The sequence below is a fragment of the Kogia breviceps genome, chromosome 1 (assembly GCF_026419965.1).
Source record: "Kogia breviceps isolate mKogBre1 chromosome 1, mKogBre1 haplotype 1, whole genome shotgun sequence".
In the NCBI taxonomy this organism is placed as follows: domain Eukaryota; kingdom Metazoa; phylum Chordata; class Mammalia; order Artiodactyla; family Physeteridae; genus Kogia; species Kogia breviceps.
The window spans coordinates 34,633,430-34,655,302 of record NC_081310.1 but is presented as its reverse complement, the minus strand read 5'-3'; the positions used below and the strand labels follow the sequence as shown (position 1 = coordinate 34,655,302).

The 21,873-nt window shown below is 40.6% G+C and overlaps 1 protein-coding gene and 1 long non-coding RNA gene across 2 annotated transcripts in view; one reads left to right on the top strand and one right to left on the bottom strand.

Annotated features, from left to right (window-relative positions):
* Positions 1-2,324: 2,324 nt before the first annotated feature.
* The window catches only part of GORAB (golgin, RAB6 interacting), a 42,463-nt gene continuing 22,914 nt past the window's right edge, over positions 2,325-21,873 (bottom strand). Inside the window, exon 5 of the mRNA XM_067030533.1 lies at positions 2,325-2,384. Coding sequence (XP_066886634.1) covers positions 2,348-2,384 — 37 coding nt within the window. The 3' untranslated portion in view covers positions 2,325-2,347. The remainder of the gene's footprint in view (positions 2,385-21,873) is intronic.
* Positions 15,826-20,771, top strand: LOC136793879 (uncharacterized). The gene is made up of 2 exons (XR_010839920.1): positions 15,826-15,942; positions 20,575-20,771. It is a non-coding gene; the product is annotated as an uncharacterized lncRNA (long non-coding RNA).

Below are 21,873 nucleotides of genomic sequence, written 5' to 3'. Positions count from 1 at the left end.
GGGAAGGTGTGGAGCAGAGAACAGATGGAGAGCTCTCCTAAATAGACACCATGATGAACATAAAGGTCTTTCCAAATCCTGAGTCCTCCACTTGAACACAACAGAATATTATCCAGAGTAACCAACCATGGCTGAAGACCTGAGTTGGCTCTGATAACTGTTCCCTGGGAAATCAAATGGTATTTCCACCCTCGCCACCTAGAAATGGTTTGTTCAAGTCACAAGAGGAGGCTACAGCTGATTTCCATCTTGGAGGAAGGAATTGTTCCTGTCAGCCTGCCTGCCTGGGATTGCAGCTGAGCCATATTTAGCCTCTAAAGCTAGATGTTTCAGTGCCTGGCTCTTTTTAACTGGCATATGTTAAGAGCTTTGAATTAACAGGTGCATAAAAACTGTCAAAACACACTTAAATCTCAAGACAGACCGTCAGTTGTATTAAAAAATATGGTGTTACATAAACATGCACTCTCAACACATCCAGCATATAACAGCTTGGAAAGTCCTTTCTCCCTGCAAGCAACCCAGCAATGTTAATCCATCCCATGAAACAAAAGGCCATGGTCCTTTAACCTCTTGATGGAGGATGGTGTGTGTGTGTGTGTGTGTGTGCTTGTGCACACGCACGTGTACGTATTAGGGGGATCAGAATCATGCACAAAGTTTTCCCTTCTGCAACTGAATCTTCTTTCAGTTTCCCGGATCCCCACTTATAAACTAAACTAATTGAAAGGAAAAAGAACTCCCAGAGCTCTGGAAGGCACACTTGAAGTTGTTCCTTTTAAGGAAAATAAATTTATCGTGTAACATGGTGAAATTTAAATTAAAATTATCACAGGGTGGCAGGGAGAGAAAATGCATCACTTAAAGCTGCATGAATTATGTGTAAAAGACACTACTTGGTTAAAACAGGTAGAATCAAGTAAGATCCAGTACTTGATCAGAGGATAAGCAGAGGATAATGTTTGCTTCCGTGACATTAAGTTCCTTTATTATATTTGTAAAAGCAATAGTTATGTATCACTAACTCTAAAATTGGCATGAAAGAACCTGACATTTCTGAGTTAATGATTTTCTTGCACATAATATGTACCATAAAGCATTTTAATTTAATCAAATTAAAAGTTTAATATGACCTTGGCTCTGTGTTTCATAGTGACATCTTAGATTCAGCACTAGGCCCTCATCTACCAAATAGCTGGGTGATCATAACCAAGTCAGTTACTTTTTCAAAGCCTCATTTATTGTTTTAAATTGTAATATGAAAGTGGATAGAAGTGGGATGGGAGAGAAAGTTTCCTTAACATTCATTTTGGTTCTAAAAAGAGTAAAATCCTATGATTTACAACATTCTTCCTGGACTAAGAGTGTCACTTCTAGATATTCCTGTGTAGAATACTAGGGCCACTATACTGAAATGACGAGGCAGTGTATTATTTGTTTGTTTATGTTTTTTCTATGTCCTAGCATTTAAATTGTTTATGTTTTTTTCATTTTTAATATACATTCCAGAAGGCTGTCAAAGATCAGATTTCCCAGAAAATAGAGTCTGGGATGAAGATGTGTGTGCCAAAGTTTATTGGAGAGTATGTTTGAGGACAAGGACTTTAAGTGGTGAAGGAAGCAGGACTGGGTAGGGAGAGCCGTTGGATGTGATACAGACACAACAAAGGCCTCAGCCGATCCTATTTGGAGTTCTGGCCTCAGTTCTTCCCAACTGAGGCCTGCGGGCCAGTTCTTTGTACTCCCATAACTCTTAGACTTTGTTTCCAGGCTGCCCCCCAGGAAGGGGACACGAACTTTGGCAACACCACTCTCTTTAGCCTAGGGCAATTCCTGAAGACAGAATCTCCAGTGAGCCATTAGCAACCAACACTTTCCACAGCTGGGGGAAGGGGTGCCTTGGTCCTGAAGGGGTCATCTGGGCTGTGCACCACTGTGACCATTACAAAGACAAATATAGGATCTGTTCTCATCGTTCTTTTTGTAGCTTCTCTCCTACTAGATGTATGACCTTAGACAAATGCCTAATTTTTTTGCTTCTTAACTCATGCTTTGCTCATTCCCAAATTGTGGATAATAACAGAACCAGCTAAAGTTATAATGAAGACAAAAAGAAAGAAAATTTTCAAGCATCTAGCAGAATGCCTGACATGTAATGGGCTCTCTTTAAAAGTGAGTTTCACCTTCCTCTCTTATCAAATGATAATCCTTTTTTCATGTCTAAGGATAGTTTCAAAAAATAAGGGAGATCTAACAAATAGCAGATTGTCCTTGAGGTTAGTCCACAGATGAAAATGTTGTCGTGTTGTAAACTGCCTTGTTCCAGGAGGAGTGTTGACATTTTGGATCAGGGTTGTGCTTTCTGCCCCTGGAGGATGTCACTCCTGTCAGAGGAAAACGATCAAATGACGTAATGCCCTTACTCCACCACCACGTCATCCCATTCAACGCTGCCCTGGTATTAGCATTACTCAGCATTAACTGTTAATACACTAGGGATTGAGATAGGAAGTATCCTTCAGAAAGGCTACTTCTGCCCTAATTATACATTCATTTGAGAGGCTATCACTAAGCATCCTGCCAAATTGTTCTGACATCAGTTTATTAAGCTGCATACGGTTTGGATAGAATAGAACAGAGGTAGACAGAAGCATCTAATTATTTTGCCAAATCCCCTTTAAAATATGAAACCAAGCCAAGAGCAGATAGCATGCACAGTTCCCAGCACTGTTTTCCCATTGGGAAGGTGTTAACACTATTGTTATTGTTTTATTCTTATTGATTGGCAACGACAAGTTCCTTTTTGTAATGAGTATGGAGGAGAAAGGGTTTTTGCCAAAAAGAACTACATTCTAAGAAAGATCAAAGCATGGGTGTTTCATCTGATACACGTCTCCTCTGTTTGGATACTCAGCCCTGCAGCCTGTTTTGAAATTCCTGTGTGCATGTCAAACAGTCAGGGTTTTTCTTCTTTCTTGCTCACTCTCTCCTTCCCTCCTTCTTTGCCCACAGAGGTTTCCTCCTGGCTTTTTCCCTGCTCACCACCAGCCTGTCTGATGAGCTACCCCAGCAGACCAAAGAAGGAGATGCAATGTTGTACAATCAAACCCTGTTGGTAAATATTTTCATTTCAGAAAAGCTAAAAAACAATTGTTATTTCAGAGGTTGAAGGGCCAATTCCAGGAAGGAAATTCCTGAAAAGGGACCTGGCCCTGGCATTGACAATCTCTTTAGCTGGGAGATATTTTTATCTTTGAATATGGAACAGGAAGATCATTTTCTCTAACCATTAGAATGAAACAGAATCTTGACCAGCCTGCCAGCAACTTATAACAGAAAAGAAGAAAATTACTTGAGTCCTAACCATGGAGAAGTTAAAACCACAACAATAAAACAAACTAAAAAGACCCAAACAAACAAAAACCACTTTTCATTCCACTGTGTGAAATAAACAATCCCATCCCTCAGGGTGTATTGGTTTTTATTTTAGTTTATTTACATTTGGACATCCTTTTTGCTTCTCTTCAAAGGAGGCTGAGGTGTCTTAGGGATGGGGATTAGGTTTTCTAGGTTATTTATAATAGCAGTTTTCATTGTGCCATGTTGATGATTATATAAGACGTCAGGTATTTTTTTTTTTCTTCATCTTTAAAGAAACTTTGGAACAAGTCCCTGAGAAATAGTATTCAATTAAAACTCTATTCATATTAACTCTTCAGTTCTGCTAAAAAGAGATGATCAGGGGCCTCATAATTGATTCATACCTGACACCTTGTCAAATTTTAATGGACAGTGTTTATATAGCACCAACCTCAAAGAAAACCAAGTCTTGAGCTGAATTAGGTAGCCCTGCGGGGTGGGGGGTTGAATGCTCCCAAGATTGTCAGTAAAGAGTGGGATGGAGGTGTGAAGGGAGGGACTTGGAGGTGATGTGGCACATTCTAAGCATCTCTCAAGATTACCTTGGAGCCTCTCACTTTCTGCACCCTCACCCCCTTACTTGCCTTGCTTTACCCAGCCTACCAACTTAGCCTGGCAACTCCCCTGCTGCCATGAGCAGTCTACTGTTTGCAAATGCCAAGTCCTCCCCCTCAGCTGCCAGTCATTTATCCACATGTTTCTATCTCCTCCCACTGCTTTCGGACTTGGATAAAACAGTACACCACAGGCCTACTACACATACCATATCTACGATGGCATTTGACATCCTAGCCTCCGCCGAGATGATGTAATCCAGAAAGGTGCGGAGCCCCACCCCATAGGGCAAACTTCAACCAGTGAGGAAGGGAAAGAGGTGGCAGCTGGCCAGATAAAGTTCCTCTTCTTCCTCATACCCATGGACTGCTCTGACGCATTATAGTCTATCTGTAGAAGTGGCTGCTGGATATACCAGTGCTGCAAACAGCTATAGCTCTTCACCATTGTGGCAAAACACTAGCCAGTGCATTATTGCTTCCTGTTCCTTCCCTTCCTCCCTTCTTTCTTCCTCACTCTTTCTGACTTCCCAAGCAAAGCATCACCAGGGAAATTTTGCCTCAGGATCTGTTTTCCAGGGGCCCTGAGTGAAGACCAGAGGGCAGCATGAAGTCCTCTGAGAAACTAGACTTTTCAGCAACGCTCATGGACTACTGTCTGAATCTTAGAAAAAGTGTGTAAAAGTAAGAAATCCCTCTGAGGAGTTTGGAATGCTAGACAGCCTCCTTTAAGATCTTGGTAGCAGAGGGTCGCACAAATACACATCTATGAGGGCAAGAGGAGGAGAGGTTTCTCCACTTCCTCAGTGCAGGACAATGTGGCACAGGGTGGCCCTTAGGGGCCACTGGGTCCCTCAGTGGCAGGAAGTAGCCCAGCCTTAGTAGTTGTGATGACAAGCTTTGCGGAGAAATCACTAAAGAGAAATAGACAGAGGAGCAGAGAGTAGGGTGGGTGGTACATGGTGGTTTGAGAGACCTTGTTCAGAAGAATTTGAGAGGCTGCTCTTCAAAGTTTTAGAACTATTTGGAAATTTGGGAAAGCGGAGTATTGAGGGAAGGGTTAAAAGTTCTGTAATACAAGTTGGACCAAAGCAAACTTTTATAATGCAGTTGCTGAGTTAGAATGACTAACTGCATTATACATGAGCTAGCCACAGTGTGATTACTATTTGCTGTATACCCTTGCCATGTTTCTGTAGGGCATAGTGTGACACTTGTGAGGTCCATTTACTAACGGGATGTACCATGACTGGCTCTACATTATTATTTGTTTTCCTGCATCTTAAGCCAGTAATCAATCCATGAGATATTCCATTTCCCTTACAAATGACCATGCAACACCATGACATCAAGCTTTCTTGACTAAGTCTTTTAAATTGTATACTCAAAGCTAAATGCTTCTCAGATGATAGCTCTGGGTAAAATGAGGTAGAGAATTTGACACTTGAAAAGATAATATGTTCTAAGGTTAGAGATCCTTATTATAAGCCCTCTACTTATAATGAAAGGTAGCTTCCAGATACTCTCAAATTATGCTTGAGAAATTTTTAGTAATTATTAAGCTTGAGAAAAAAATGACTACAGGAAAGAGCAAACAATACAACAGCTAAGTAAGATTGAGGACAGAACCAATGACTTTTTCCCTTAAAATTTTACCTGTGTCACCTGTGTCACAGTCTCTAAGTCCAGGAAAAACTGAAAGGTCTAGAGCCCAGTTGATTAGCATATGTGTCTGTACCCCAAAGAGACTAGTATAATTATAGTCATAAACACATTCCCCATAACACAGTTTAAAAAGCTCAAAAGTCCATACCAGCTACACTCATCCAATTTCTATTTGGGGATCTTATGATTTTTCCCCCCTAATCCTTTCTTTGAGTAGAGGAATTATGACTCTTTTAAGATAAAAATAATTAATAATAAAAATAAAATTTCAGAATTCCTACATGACACAAGATTTAAGGTTCAACATGCATGTTATTGTCAGTAGATCTATTACTACTGCTTTCTTCTAGTCGATATTCAACTGTGACACATTTGTATACACATTATTATGGATACACAAAAGTAAAAAATGGATACTGTGCATTGCCCCTTCTCTCACCCATCCCCTCCCCACCTATCAATATACTTTCTTTTATTCAATCCGGAGATCAAATTTTGTTGGTTTTCAGTGATGCATCTCCAGTATCATAGCACTTGATATACGGTAGATATTCAAGAATTATACATTCAAAGAATGAAATTTATCAAAGGAGATCACCCTAATGGATTAAATCTCTTGAAACCATCTCCTCTTCTGAGAAATCTAAACAGGGTTTACTCTTAGGCTACACACTAAACTATATGAAGCACATAATTTTGAGACCTAGTATTTATGCATTTTTGTTACTTTACCCTGAAAAGTACATCTGTTAATCAGGCAAAAAAGAGGCCATATGTATAATCATAAGGTGGGAGCAATTATATACCTTTTCATAGAAAAAATATACACAGCTTCTGTGTGTGTAATGGCATTATTCCTCTTCCTCATCAGCATGATCATCCCCATCTTCATCATCCACTGTGGGCTAACAATCACCACAGAGAGATGTAGGGAACGAGGCAAAAGGTGATGCCCAGAAGGAAGCCTCAGGAGACAGTAGGATGTACTAAAAAAAAGCACCAAAGTAGGAATCAGGAGCCAGGGGTCTTTGATAAATTGCATTACCTCTTGATCCTCCATTTCCTCAGCTATAAAATAGAAATCATAACTGCTTTGTCAATCTTAACTGATTGTCAGAAATATCCAAAGAAATCAGTGCTTGAGAGCTCTGACATTCTATATGGCTATAAAGTGCTATTATTATTCATGTAACAATCTATTTAGGAGATAGCAAGGCATTAGAATCAGATAGACATGAGTTGAAATCCTGAGTCCTTTATACTAGAGCTATATGTTCTTGGATGGGTTACTTCATTTTTCTGAACCTCCTTTCATTTTTATATGTGGCTAATCATACCTGTTAGAGCGGACATAACAATAAATAACTGCCAGGTTGCTAGGCACAACACTTGGGTACCTTGTTCATGTAAGCTTGATTTTGATCATTTTAAATGAACAGACATTTGTGGAGGATTTTGTCTCAAGAATTTGACAAATTGGACCTTGTCATTTATTTAGTAAATAAATGGAAACTTTGTTGCACTATATAAAATATATAATGCAGACTAAATTAATTTTCCTGAAGATGAGGCTGTAATCTGCTTCTTACTAGCGATGTGACCCAGGAGAACCCAAGAAATTTCAACCAATTAACAGTACCTTGGTCACACGATGCTCACAAACAGAATCATTGTTTTCCATCAGATCTCAGAACTCAGTAACTAACTTAAGCAGTAGTTGATATAGAATATTAAAATAGCCTCAGTCAACTGGAAAAGTGAATTACTTGTGATGAGTCACAAACCATAAAAGTAAGAAGGTTTTACTCATAAAAATGTTTACAAATGGTAGATAACATAATAAGGGGAGATAATTCAAATCAAATTTTAAAAATAGATAAAAGACTGGAAATAGACACACATAAAGCTTTTTCCCAAGACCACTGGATTTGGTGAACAAAAACTCTCCAACCTACTTGACCAGTTTACCACGGTATGAAAAAGGACAAAATGACCCTAGTGCCTTCTCTTTCAGTGCTATTGTTCTATTTCTGATGAGACTTGAAGAAGAAAGTCATTTGCTAATAGAAATAACACAGTCATTCAAAGGTGAGACCATTATTGATGAGACAGCAATAAAGAATAAAACAATCATGAGAAAATATACTAAGGTCAAAACCCAAGGTTTAATAAAAAACAAATATGAAGATTTTCCATGGATAAACAAAAGTCAACTGAAACGATAGGCAGCTAGAATTTCCTGCACCAGATGATTATAGGGCAAAGAGTAAGAGAAGGAGAAAGATGAGGCACATGGGTGCAGTTGTGGAGGCCCCCCGGGACAGCACTGTGGAATGCCAGCTGCCAGGCGATAGCTGTTGCCAGCTCTTGGACATTAGGCTGAAATCTAGGACTTCCATTCCCTGCTGTCTGACGAAAAGCTCTCCTGTATCCACCATCAGATTTTGCCTGGTCCTGACCTCCTTGCTAAGACACGTGCAGTCACCTGTGTCCTTGAGTCATCCTGGACTCTTCTGTTCTCTTTTGGGGCTGAGTGCAGCATGTTTTTAAAAAAATCCTCATTTTTTCCCCCACTTTTCTGGTTGGAAAAAAATGTGAATAGAAGAGAATTAAGAATGGGTGGAAAATGGGGAAGGGCGTTAGACCTGCTTGTAATCATGGGTGCCTTTTTAGGACTGATTTATGTTTGTCCAACTTAGAAAATGTATTTACCAAAACAATCCAGTCCTAATTCATAGAGCTATGAAGTTTTTCCACCCTCAATCTGACTTAAACTACTAACATGATTTAAAATCTGAAATGCACACATTGCCCAAGGCAAGGATTTAAGGTGAGAGTCAAGTTTGCAGTCTTCTACCAAGTATACTTTCTTACCCCCTGTCACTTCTCTGGTTACCAGATCTTTCCCAACCTGTCTGGACCTTCTGGTGCTTGGGCATAAATCAGGAGAAATGTGGTTGGAAATGGCTTCCTTTTCTTCAAAGCATCAGGTACCCACCTCAATGGTGCATTCGAAATCCATAATAGTGCATGTGGTTTCCATTATGCCAAGGGAAATCCTGTCTTAACTGCTCTAAACTGTCTTTCCAGTGTATGACATCGCAGCCCAAGTTGATTTAAAAAATTCTGAAGTCCTTGGGTTAAAATCAAGAAGGCATCTTCTAGGCTCTCAGATCTAGTTTATTATTCTGAGAGACACAGAGAGCGTGTGCTTGTGATGTATGTATGGTGCCTTGGCATGGTCTCTGAAGAAAAGATCGTGCTATGAGATTTCTGGACTCTAAATACCACTGTACTTTTGGGACTTTAGAACTCCTCTGAGGCTGTTCCCAGCCTGAGCCAGAATGGTCACGAGAGTCCTGGGAACAAACATGAGACACGCAGCCTTGAGGCAATAGCGATATGTTCACGGCATTTTTTCCTTTCTTTTTTCTCTTTTTCCTCTCTTTCTCTATCTTCCTTCCTCTCTCCCTTCCTTTCTCCTTCTCTCCTTCCCTTCCTTCCTTCCTCCTTCAATACCTTTATTATTTATTGTTTAACTTTTATTTTTGAGTTTTATGGTATATTTTTCAGATGGCTGGACAGGTGGAAAAGGTTAGTAAATGATACATATTTGTCAAACACCTTCTTATAGCTTTCTTGTTTTTTCCAAGATGGTTATTATTTTTACTGTGTTGCTGCTTCCAGCAGTGGGGAGTAGCACTGAAGTCCATAGACAAATGGGTTACCTGCCACGATGAATAGATCTTTATGTGCCATTGAGAGTCATCTAGTTATCAAACAAGGAGACCAAGGACTCGGAAGAAAACACTCATCAAAGCTCCTTGAAACACTCATCAAAGCAAGTATACCAAGAGATATATGCACAAGCCCTGTCCTCCGAAAATTACAGGCTAGTGGAAAAAAACCAAAAAAACAAAAAACGAGAACCAACACTTACTGCACACTGATTATTCATTAATTCATTTAATACACATTAATTGAGAACCTGCTCTGTGCTAGGAACTCTTCTAGGTGCCAAAGATAAAGCAGGGAACACAAGAGACAAAGCTCTGACTTACTTTGTAGTGTAAGGGACCAGGTACTCTGTATATATGACTTTATTTGATGTTCCTAGAACTCTGTAAGCTAAATATTATTATTTCCAGGTTACACATGAGAAAATGAAACTGCAGAGTTAAATTACCAGTTTATTAGGGAAAGGTCCCAGCTCTCCAACTAAGTCTATTTGATTCCAAACCCTATACACTTTCTATGATCTCTCATGGCCTTAAGAGGCTAATGAAATCATATGAGCTATCACAGGACAACGCAGACTAGCTTAAGTACCAGAGGAATCCAGATGAGAGAGACCTGGGAAAGCCTGGAGCAGCCCATGAGAGTTTCATGGAGGCATCCAGTCTGAAGGATAGAAAGACAGAGCTTAGACAAGAGAAAAAAGGGGAAACAGAGCACATTGAAGGTGCAGAGGCACATGTGTGCGTGGCCTGGTTAATGACAAGTAGAAATGGCCTAAATGAAAAGAAAGATTCTCATAGGAAAAAATTTGGAGACAGAGCTAAAGAGACAGAGCCACAGTGTATGTCCTCCAGCTCTATTATTGCTAAAAGATTTTTTTACCTTTTCAAAGTTATGATTTCCTTGTCAGTGAGATAGAGGATAATCACGGACATGTTTTTAGATGACTTCAACAATGACCAGCTAATAGGAACATTGGTTAATTGCTGGACAAAGGGTCAGCCCATGATGAGATTTCTACCCTGGATATATTTTTTAATACCCACTCAGATTCTTCTTTGGGCGGGCTTGGTGTTCATATAACTGGATACATGAGTATTTAGCCAATAAAACTGGTTGAAGAATGTGAGAAATTTATCTAGTACATGAAGTCATTGTTTCATATTTGTCTGAAGCTCCCAGTGGACTCTGAACACCAGATTTTCATGCCCCTCTGCTTTCCACATTGCTCTTTCCCATGAGGAGATTCTTTTGATATCAGCATGGGGTATATGGAATTCTTTGGGGGTGAAAGGTGTTGTTTCTATTATAGTAACTTTTTATTTAACTAGTTCATTTCCATGTAAAAGCTGCTATTGATGCAATAAAGTAAGAAGGGGCATATCAGATTTGTTTTTAATTTTCCTCTGGTGGGGCAGAGTTGCTGAGCAAATTTGTTGAGCAGCCGGAATGGCTAAGGTCACACTAACTTTGAAAAAAGAAGGTCCTGACATCAACATATCCGAAGATCTGAATAATTCTGGGCTGCCTCCAATTCTGAAATCCATTTCTTCAGGCCGTTCATTTCTTCCTTTCTTTCTCCCACACTGGTTTCTGGCTTTTCCCCTTTTTCTAATGAACCCAATACTATGTGGATGTTTTAATTTTGCCTGCTCTAACGCAAACAGTTCCTATGGTATAACCTTTAGGTCAATTTTATCAAGTATTATTTGCTTGGTCGGTTCAGGAAGAAAAAAAGTCACATTCTTCTGCCAGGATCTCATGTAATTGCAGGAATTCTCTGATTTAGTTGGCTCTGCAAATCTATCCCAAGGTGCTCTGACTGCAGAAATGGAAGGGAATTCATTATACATTCCCTGTTGAAATAGTGACCTGCAAATAATGATGGGGAAATCAACCTTGATCGCTGTGCTTTCCCTTCAGTCTAATTTCTTCTGAACTTTAGACTGTAACTTGTTTTTCAGCTGGATAGCCCCAGGACATACTGGAGTCTGACCAAGGGGGTGCTGAGACCTGGATTTTCACACCATGAAGCTGGTAACAGTTTTGACTTCAATGCCTTGAAAAGTGGGTGATTTCAATTGCCCTGTTTCCTTTCAGGGGAAAATGCTTTCTTTGCACCTAAACAATCTTCCGGTGCTTTTGACTGACAAGCATATTGTTATGATTATGACTGGACTTCTTGACTCCTGCAGGGATAGCATTTAAAACTGCCTGAGACTGGCACAAATCAAAATATTCATCAACTTAAACTATGTCAGCTAAAATGGAAAAGCCAAAATTGTAGTGTTTTATATCATGTCAGAAGTCCACGAACATGGTGTAAGACTGCTTAACTCTTTCCCTGCCTAAAGAAAATTGTAGCATATAAGCATATAATAGAAGGTATCTGGATACTTTTTCAAAATTATATCTGTCATGTAAATGCCTTATATTTCTCCCCTTATAGTATCTATTGATTTGGGGGGAGGGCTTATTGGTTCAATTAACTCTTTTTGTTCCCATTCATTGATTTTTTTTAAAAAAAATTATTTATTTACTTATTTATTTTTGGCTGTGTTGGGTCTTCGTTGCTGCGTGAGGGCTTTCTCTAGTTGCAGAGAGCGGGGGCTGCTCTTCATTGCCGTATGTGGGCTTCTCATCACAGTGGCTTCTCTTATTGCGGAGCATGGGCTCCACGTGCGCGGGCTTCAGTAGTTGTGGCGCGTGGGCTTAGTTGCTCCATGGCATGTGGGATCTTCCTGCACCAAGGCTCAAACCTGTGTCCCCTGCATTGGCAGGCAGATTCTTAACCACTGTGCCATCAGGGAAGTCCCCATTGATTCTTCAATGGATGCTCTTGAATCCTGTACTCTGCAGGGCACCGTGTTTGCCTTTGTGGGGAGGAGAAACTAAGTTCTTGCCCATGGTTGCTTGTCCCATTAGAAGAGAGACATATCCCTAAATAGCTATGAAATGAGTAGTCTGGTGGGTACTACATGATAGGTACAAATAAGCTGCTAAGATAGTTTTGGAAAGGTGAAGTCACTTCCACCCAGAGAACAGTAAACTAGACATCTGAAGCGCTATCTGTCCAACCTCTTTTTTTCCAAGAATTTTCCTTTCTTCTGTTGGGCCTGGGCACTTGGCAGTCTTTGTAAAATGGGATTCTGCCCTTCCCTACACGTATTCTCTTAGCTATTGTTGCTTGATCATTGACCACACTGATGGATCCGTTCCATTAGAATTCATATATTAGAACAAGAAGATTTCAGTCTCAGCACAGTAGCAGGAGGAGTTCAAATGCAGGCCCTACCTACAGAGGGGCCAGAGAAAGCCATGACGTAAACAGAGCCAACATGAAAACAGAGAAAGCTTGGTTCTGATAGAAATTTAGGTCCTTGGTGGCTTCGTGAAGCATGATTACTTTTCTGTCTGTCTCCAATCCTTCCCGCTCCTTCTCTCAGCACCTGCATTTCATTCAGGGAGCGGGTGGGCAAAAATGGGTTGACTTCTATTACTTACATCCCAAAGACCCCTTTCTAATGCTGAAGACTGTAAGAAAGGAGAAAGATGGGTTTGTCATTGAACAAAGAATGAGAAAGAGACTAGGAATCCTAGTGTAGCAGGATAATATTTTTATATTTTAACAAATGTGTTTTTCCCCGTGATTTCCTGTTACCCTTGACCCTCCCCCACCCGGGCAGCCAGACCATGAGTCATTCCTTGCCTCAAGGGAGGGTTGTCACAGCAGAACCAGAGAACAAAAGAGACAAATTCTTGGCTTTCAGAGTTTAAAAAGCAGAGCTTCAGGCTTCAGACAAAAAAGATTTGGAAGAATATTTGATCAACTTGAGCCAATATTTTCCTGCCCATGTAAAATAAAAATTCCCCTGGCTGGGAGACAAGAGGCCATTCTAAAGCAAAGCAAGAGGGTTAGATGCTGGTGACTCCCTGAAAGGGACTCTTGCACTCTATTCTTGCCCCCCCACCCCGCCCCCAGGCTGAATCCTGGGTTAAGCATGGGTTTTTCAGGTTCTGAGAACAAGGAGACCTATGCCTTATTTCGAGGTTGGAAGCCAAAAGATGGCAAACTTCCCAAAGATCCCCTCTACCCAGCATTGTGCCAGAGACACTGCCTGGCACACCTAGAGCAACAGGGTATGGGTTGCCTCAGAGAATTTTCCATGGTCCTAGAGTGGCAATGGAGTTGTTTCTTTGGTCCTGAGAGGTATAGAAATGGTCAAGAGGAAGCCAGATGTGGCAGAATCCCACAGTCTGGTCCAAGCGATGTTGAAGATGTAATCCACATGAATTGAATACGAGGGACAAGTGGTACCATATACGACTTAAGAGGATGCCAGCCTGGACAGATAACAACCAAGAACCAGACCCTAAGACAGGCAAGGGCAATTCTGGGAAAGTAGCTCAGCTTCCCTTTGGGTAGCGATTTGAATTTAACCCACAATTCTTTGCTCTCTGCACTGAATACTTCCTCAAATGAAGGCTCTGATCAGGTCGTTTAGGCAACATTTAGATATGGCACACACCTCCTTAGATAGGACAGAGTTTCTGCTAATCACCTTAAGGGAGGCTGACCTCCCTCATGGCCAACTTGTATTTCTGTTGCCTCATATAAAAACAAGAGCTCCTGATTCAATCTACTGCACCATATCAATTATTTATTGCTGTGTAAAAAACCATCCCTAAAACTTAATCCTTTTAAAACAAAAATCATTTTATTTGTTTCTGATGCTGTGTATAGAACATAAGAACTGTCCCTCTGATCCTAGTCCGAACTGCTGACCCACAGAATGATGAGAAAATAAAGTAGTTGTTTTAAGTCACTATTTTTTTTCTCAAAGTCTTATTTGTTGACGCATGTTTATATAGAGTGAAATTCACCCTTTTTAAGTGTACAGTTTTATGTAAGCCATACCTGATTTAGATGATATTTAGATGAGACTGGACTTTAGACTTCAGATGTTGGAATAAGTTAAGGGTTTTGGAGCTGTTGGGATGGAATTTGTTATAACAGCATCCCAGTTCTTGCTTCATATATGTGTATTAGTCAGCTTGGGTTGCCATAACAAAACACGATAGGCTAGATGGCTCAAACATTAGAAATGTATTTCTCATAGTTCTGGAGGCTGCAATGCCAAGATCAAGGTTCCAGATGATTTGATTTCTGGTGAGCATTCTCTTCCTGGCTTGCAGATGACCCTCTTCTTGTTGTGTCCTCATATGAGGGAGAGGGAGAGAGAGAGAGAGAGAAAGAAAGAGGAAAAGAGAGAGAGAGGGAGAGAAAGAGAATATGAGGGCTTTCTGTTGTCTCTTATGAGGACTTTAATCCTATCAGATCAGGGGCCCACCCTTACGACCTCATTTAACCTTAGCTACCTCCTTATAAGCCATATCTCCAAATACAGTTACACTGGAGGTTAGAGTTTCAACATACATATTTTGGGAGGACATAATTCAATCCACAGTAGAGACACCGGGTCACAGCTCCCTGACATATACAAGAGAACTGAATTGACAAAAGCACCACCAGTTCAAACTAAAAGAGACTAAGACTTTCCAAAATGAAAAGAGACCTCTGGACCCTCCAGTTTCTACGGACAGGAAGCAGGCTGAGAAAGCTACTCATTTGCAAACATGGGTCATTTCTTCTGGAAAAGGGAAGACATCTCCAAGTGTGCAGGCTAGAATTGTGAACTAGGGAGCCACTCCCAGAGAGCAGAACTAGGCTCTCATTACCTTCCCTGGCCCCAGAAGGGGGAGACCTGACAACATACCTCAGGTTAGATTTCAGAATGCCTTCTGTTTGCCTCATGTTCCTCTTCTTTTTAAAAGGGAATGACTACTGAAGCTATCCCGTTCTGTCTCACCACTGTACGTTGATATGTGGTCAGGACAGGTAACTTTTCATTTTAGTTCATAGGTCTTTAGATTAAGAGGAGCCACACTGGAGGAGTTACACCTGAGGAGCCTCACTGTGTGGCTGAACCACATTGACTCCATTTTGTCAGCTCTATCTTAGGCCCGCAGTCCTACCCCCTCCCCTTTCTGCATCACTGAGCTTTAGCCTCCTCACAAGGAATGCACCCAAGCCAGATAAGTTCCCTATCAACTTTTACTCTTGCCTTCATCTAATATGAAAACTGGAAGAATGCCTTTTGCTGATGCAGATGATTAGTGATCATGAGACCCCCAGGGGTGGAGGCAAGGAAAACCTCCTGGTTCCTGTCAGCACAGACATACTTCTCCCTAGTAGTCAGATTCTGTTTTTAGCTTTGACTCCCTTAAATTCCCCTGTGCCCTTTTTGATGGTACAGAGGGAAGCTGTGAATGTCTCTGGATCATCAGCTTGATTCTGCCTGTATGTAAGTTACCATAATAAACTTCATAATTGCACTTTATGGAGTCACCTACTTCAGTTCTTGGTCTCAAACTTTCTTAGTTTGCAGGATATTGTTCAATGTATCAGCCTTGCAATACTCATCCATATCTGGACTTGATCAAAGGATGAGATCCTGGATTCCATGCCTGAAACCAGACTGGGAAGGGACTTTTAGGGGAGGCGGTGAGTACATTTTGCATGTGAAATGGCTGTGACTTATAGTAGCGAGGGGGAGGGTGCAGACTGTGGCTAAATTGTTTGCAAAGATGGCTACAACAGTTCCTTCCTTTTCTGTATGACTGACCCTTTTCAGAGTGCCTTTCTCTTCCTCCCATCAAGATGTAGAGTAAATTTTGCCACTGCTCGAATTTTGTGGCTTGCTTTGCAGTGGAATGCAGCAGAAGTAAGGTATGTGACTGCTAAGCCTGGGTTTCAAGAAGCTTTGCAGCTTCCACCCTTGCCATCTTAGAATCCCGGGACGTCCATAAATAGAAATTCATGCTACCCTCTTGAGGATAAGAGACTAAATGGAGAAAAAAGCCCAGGTGACAGGCATCGCCAATTGCCAGAATGTGAGTGGGGCTTTCTCAGATCATCTAGCCCTGGGAAGTTACCGAATTACTGCAACCACATGAGTGCTCCGCAGCAATCACAGTGAACTTCTCTGCACAGCCTAGACCAAAGTATTGACCCACAGAATCATAAGCAAATAAAAGTGGTTGCTGTTTTAAGACACCAAGTTTTGGGATGGCTTACTATGCAGCTACAACTAACTGGTATATGTGGCCTGAATGGCAGACTTGGTTTCTTTTCAGGTTGGAGTAATTTTCCTCAAATGAGGATTATTCCAGCATGAGCAATAAAGGCTTCAGGGACTCCTTTCTCAGCTCATGCAGTAGGGTATGATTTCAGGATTTCCTCAAGTCCTCTCCAGGCAGTAGCACTATTCTCACACCTGCTCTCTGATGCTTGAAATTCCTTTAGCTGGGGGTTAAGATTTCCACTACACAAATTAAAATACATTACTTTAAAATATTCCATTACATTAAAATGCAGACACCCTTGGGAAAAGTAACCTACTGACTTAAACTTTCCCCAAGATGTAAGTAACCATTGTCTTGGTCTGTCTGGGCTGCTATAATAGAAACTTGAAGGACATTTGGTCCTGTCCAAAATGTCCATAAGAGACACTTGGTCCATAAGACATTTGGTCCGTGCCAAAAGGTCCTTGATATCTGGTCCCATCCAAAACCATTTGGCATGGACCAAATATGCTCATAGAAGTTTTGGACATGACCAAATGTCTGAAAAATTAACAGAATAGCATAGACTGGGTGACTCATAAACGACAGAAATTTATTTCTCAAGTTCTAGAGGCTGAGAAGTCCAAGATCAAGGTGTTGGCAGATTCTGGGTCTAGTGAGGATCTGCTTCCTGGTTCAGAGATGACTGTCTTCTTGCCATGCTCACACATTGTGGAAGGGGTCAGAAAGTTTTCTGGGGTCTCTTATAAGGGTACAAATCCCATTCATGAGGGCTCTACCCTCATCACCTAATCACCTCCAAAAGGCCTTGCCTCCTGATACCATCACATTGGGGGTTATGGTTCAACATATGAATTTTGGAGGGACACAAGCATTCAGTCTATAGAAACTGTATTCAGATCTTTTCTCAAGAACAGATTTTGAGCGAGAGCACTGGTCACAAGAGGGCCTAGACTATCTAAGATAAATTGTTTGCATAGCATTTTGTCCAGGGTACAGCCTGAGACAAAATTCACTGGTATAGGGAGACATTAAAGTCCACAAAAAATCTTGTCCTCTGACGTTGGTTCAGATTTTTAACTATCTTCCAAAGTGATAAAGAAACACAGAAACATGGAGAGACATCTGGCAGTAAGATACCTACCTCTGTCTGCTGGGCTTTTCAGGGCATTCGTCAGAGTCTGGAAACTGTTTACCCCACTTTATGAATACTGGGTATCGCACTTCTCATTCCAGTGAAAGGCTCACCTCCACCATACTGTGGGGTTCAGTTAGTCACTAGCTCTAGAGTTCTCCCCATCTTCCACCAGCAGCATAGCAGTACGGAAAGGAAAGCTTACTAGAAAGCTGGAAACCTTTCTGGACCTATGTGACACTGGGGCCATGTCTCCTGGTAGTTTCTGAGGGAAATGCATATGAGATAAATGAGCCAAGATAATAAAAATAACAGTGTGGGGCTTCCCTGGTGGCGCAGTGGTTGAGTCCGCCTGCCGATGCGGGGGACACGGGTTCGTGCCCCGGTCCGGGAAGATCCCACATGCTGCGGAACGGCTGGGCCCGTGAGCCATGGCCGCTGAGCCTGCGCGTCCGGAGCCTGTGCTCCGCAACGGGAGAGGCCACGACAGTGAGAGGCCCGCGTACCGCAAAAAAAAAAAAAAAAATAACAGTGTGGTTACTTCAGTTATTTTTCAGTTATAAAAGCCAGGTCTGAGCAACTGTAATTATAGTTCTGCCAGACTGTAGTTCCACATATACGGCTATGAACTTTCCAGTCTGTTTGTGTCTTAATTACTTGGTTTTTGCTTGGCTAAGAAAATTTGAAATGGACAATTCTGGGTTTTAAATTAGGTGAAGGCTCTGGTGTAAATACAGAGCTTCAGGATACGGGGTACAACTAATGGTTACATGTAATGTGCATATGGCAGTGTAACCCTACAACTGAAATAAGAGCTCGTGAAATGACTCTTCTAACTCCCATTATTCATTTGCTTCTTCTTTTCCCTCTAAGAGAGCGATACTATACATTGCAAGGTTATTATTTCACTCCTCATATGAACCTTTGGCCTAGTGACTTATCCCTTGAGGCATGCTATAATCATTGAGAAATGTGCTCTCTGTCACATCTTATTGCTTAATTATGGTTCTATTTTAGATGCCTAGAGTCATTTGGCTTGAAAAGAGCTCTCTTATGTGTGATCTTTGAACATGCATCCACACTGTCATCCTTGAGTTCACACCAGTCTGTTCCATTTCCATCTTGTTCTGGCTTGGGCAATAATTATTGCCCCTTGGTTCAGCAACACCTTGAATTACTGTAATGAGATATTATATTTATGCTCTTCTCCACATAAGAGACTATCAACCCTTTGTCAGAAAGGTATGTGCTTAATGTTCATTTTACCAAGCTTGATTTTTTTTAACTGATAAATCCCAGTGGGCCCCCTGTTTTAAATCATGTCATGCAAAAACTTCCTTTCACTCTTGTTCTGGTGACTACAATTTTTTAGCTCAAAATCTGGACATGTTGTCTAGCAGGGTTTTTTTGTTTTGTTTTTTTAGTTTTGTATGTGTTGCTCCTCAGTGCTAAAGGCAAACTGAGATATGGCAGGTCCTAAATACATTCAGAGATCGCAGAACAACTGTATAGACTCTTTAAAATTAGAACTGTTCTAAAAATTTGGGACTTCTGGAGAATGCATCACTGGTCACTTATTTTGCTTCCCATTAATAATACACTATGTTCTTTTATCAGCATTTGTTTTATGCATGTAAATCTTAGTCCTTCAAGCAGACTACAAGCTTCTTAAGGACAAAAGGCAGACTGTATACCTCTTATACAGCTCTGCATATATGTAGTTACACACAGCTGTTTTTTTGATCAACTGCGTAAAGAGATGATGTTGTATTTTCAAGACAACTGTTTGGGATTAGGAGCTTGCAAAAGTAGCCTGACATTAAGGTAAAGGCAGACGGGAGAATAGTGTCCTGCTTCATCCCTCCAGAGAGTAGTTCAAGTCTGGCCTGGGATAGATCGATGTTGAGAAGGGGTATAATTACCCTGGTACAGAGTGGCCCCAGGTCTTGTCTGGCAGACTGAGTTATATCTATCAAGGACTTCTAAAATGCTGACTTAGCTCTTAGAAATACAAAACCCCAAACATCATTTATAAAGGTCACTGGGAATGGCCTGGGTCAGAATAACTTGAGTTCATTTTGTGCCAATGCCTCAGAAGAGGAAGCTGCTGAATACTTAAAGCTCCTTGAGAATACTATGTTGCCAAATCCAAACAAAGAATGAGAGAGGTTTATAGCTGACTTTTTACTCTATAATTCAAATGCCAATCTAGCAATGAAATATGTTCTAGGAATTCCAATCAGAGATTTGTATCAGCTGACTTGGAAACCAGCTGTGCTCTCAGTGAGTACAAAGATTTACCACCTGCAATTGCTATAATTCAGTAGAATTATGCAGAGGTAAAAAAACTTGAGAAAACCTTTTTATTTTAAATGTATTGAGAACCATGCTTTAGGAAATTTTGCTTCTCTGAAACCTATAAAAATGGCTCTAATTTAAAGAAAGTAGTAGGGTCTCAAGTTATAACTCTTAAATTCTGGAATTCATGTTTACCCTTCAAAGTATGCCTTTTTAAGATAATGAGTGAAAATTACTACAATTTGGTAAACCCTATCTTTTAAATAGAACAAGAAAGATAACACAGCAGTTAACTCCTAAATTACATATCACATCATTAAGAGCCTTGATAACATTACACTCTTAACTATCTGAGAAGAGGGAGGAAGAGGAGTTAAACACCAGAGAGGAACATTCTACGGAAGCATCCCAGTAAACTCATGGCAGTAATTCTGAACCAGTAATTTCGTTCACAACATTTCATAAATTGTTCATAAAATAACAATTATTGGGGCTTCCCTGGTGGTTAAGAATCGCTGCCAATGCAGGGAACACGGGTTGGAGTTCTGGTCCAGGAAGATACCACAGGCCGCGGAGCAACTAAGCCCGTGTGCCACAACTACTGAGCCTGTGTTCTAGATCCCGCGTGCTGCAACTACTGAAGCCCGCGTGCCTAGAACCCCTGCCCCGCAACGAGAAGCCACCGCAATGAGAAGCATGCCCACCGCAACGAAGAGCAGCCCCTGCTCGCCGCAACTAGAAGAAAGCCCGTGTGCAGCAACGAAGACCCAAAGCAGCCAAAAAGAAATAAATAAAATAAAACATTAAAAAAATAATTATTGTGGATTTCTGAATCCATATATCAAAAGTCTTTCAAGTGTATTTTATGATTTTAAAAGACATAAGGGCTATCCTGGAAAAACCAGTGCATATGGTCCTCATACCAATGAGCCTCCATTCTCACTCACTTGCTCTGTTCCTCTCACACATGGGAGACAGCTGCCTTGTACAAAACGGATGCAATATAACTTTGTCACTTATATCATCACCTGAGCACTTGGATACCACCCTGGGAAAGCCAAGTAAGGTAAGTTTTTCAAAATAATGGTTTCAGTGGACCTTTTATAGACATTTGAAATCATTTCACATGTACAAACACAAACCCTGATTGAGTTATAAAGCAAAATTTTCAAGTGGAAAAATGCAGTGAATTTCATGGCCTAATATATGTACGAGATATACTGAGTTTAGAACTGCAACTTTACTAGCACTTTAACATGAGTCAGTCGGCCAACATGCCATAAGTGAAATCTCTGGCTCTCAAATTCCTCAACTGTAAAATAAGATGATTAAATTGAATCACCTCTGAGGTCCCATCCAATTCATTTATTTCATGGTTCTCATTTCTCCTTGTATTTTATAAGTACTTAAAGTATAGACTGAGAATTAGATTGTACCTACCTGCATTTAGCCAATATTATAGAAGCTGAATTGATGGATTTTCCCTAGAAGAGGCTCATACAAAGGAGGTTTATCTACCACATGGAGATACAGGATACATTATTGCCACACAGTGCTTAAGAATACACACTAAACTGCTTAAAACTTTGAAAGGTGACATTATAAATGCATTAGAATCGTTTATTCCTTAGAAAAATAAGAGTGTATTGGACAATGAAGCTTTCCGTTTTTATGTATGTAATTCATAAATAAAAAAACAACTATCTATATAAAAGCCTCTGCTTAGAGAAGTCAGTAATGGAAAGCTATAAATTCAACTCAAATTACATAATATAAAAATACAAAGTTCATCTGCATTACTAGAAGGTAATACCCTCAAACAAACTCATTTAAAAATAGTATGTCCCCAACTTTTCAGAAATTATTATGGATACAACGTTACATTTGTCCTTATCTTCTTTTATAATAGTTCATTAA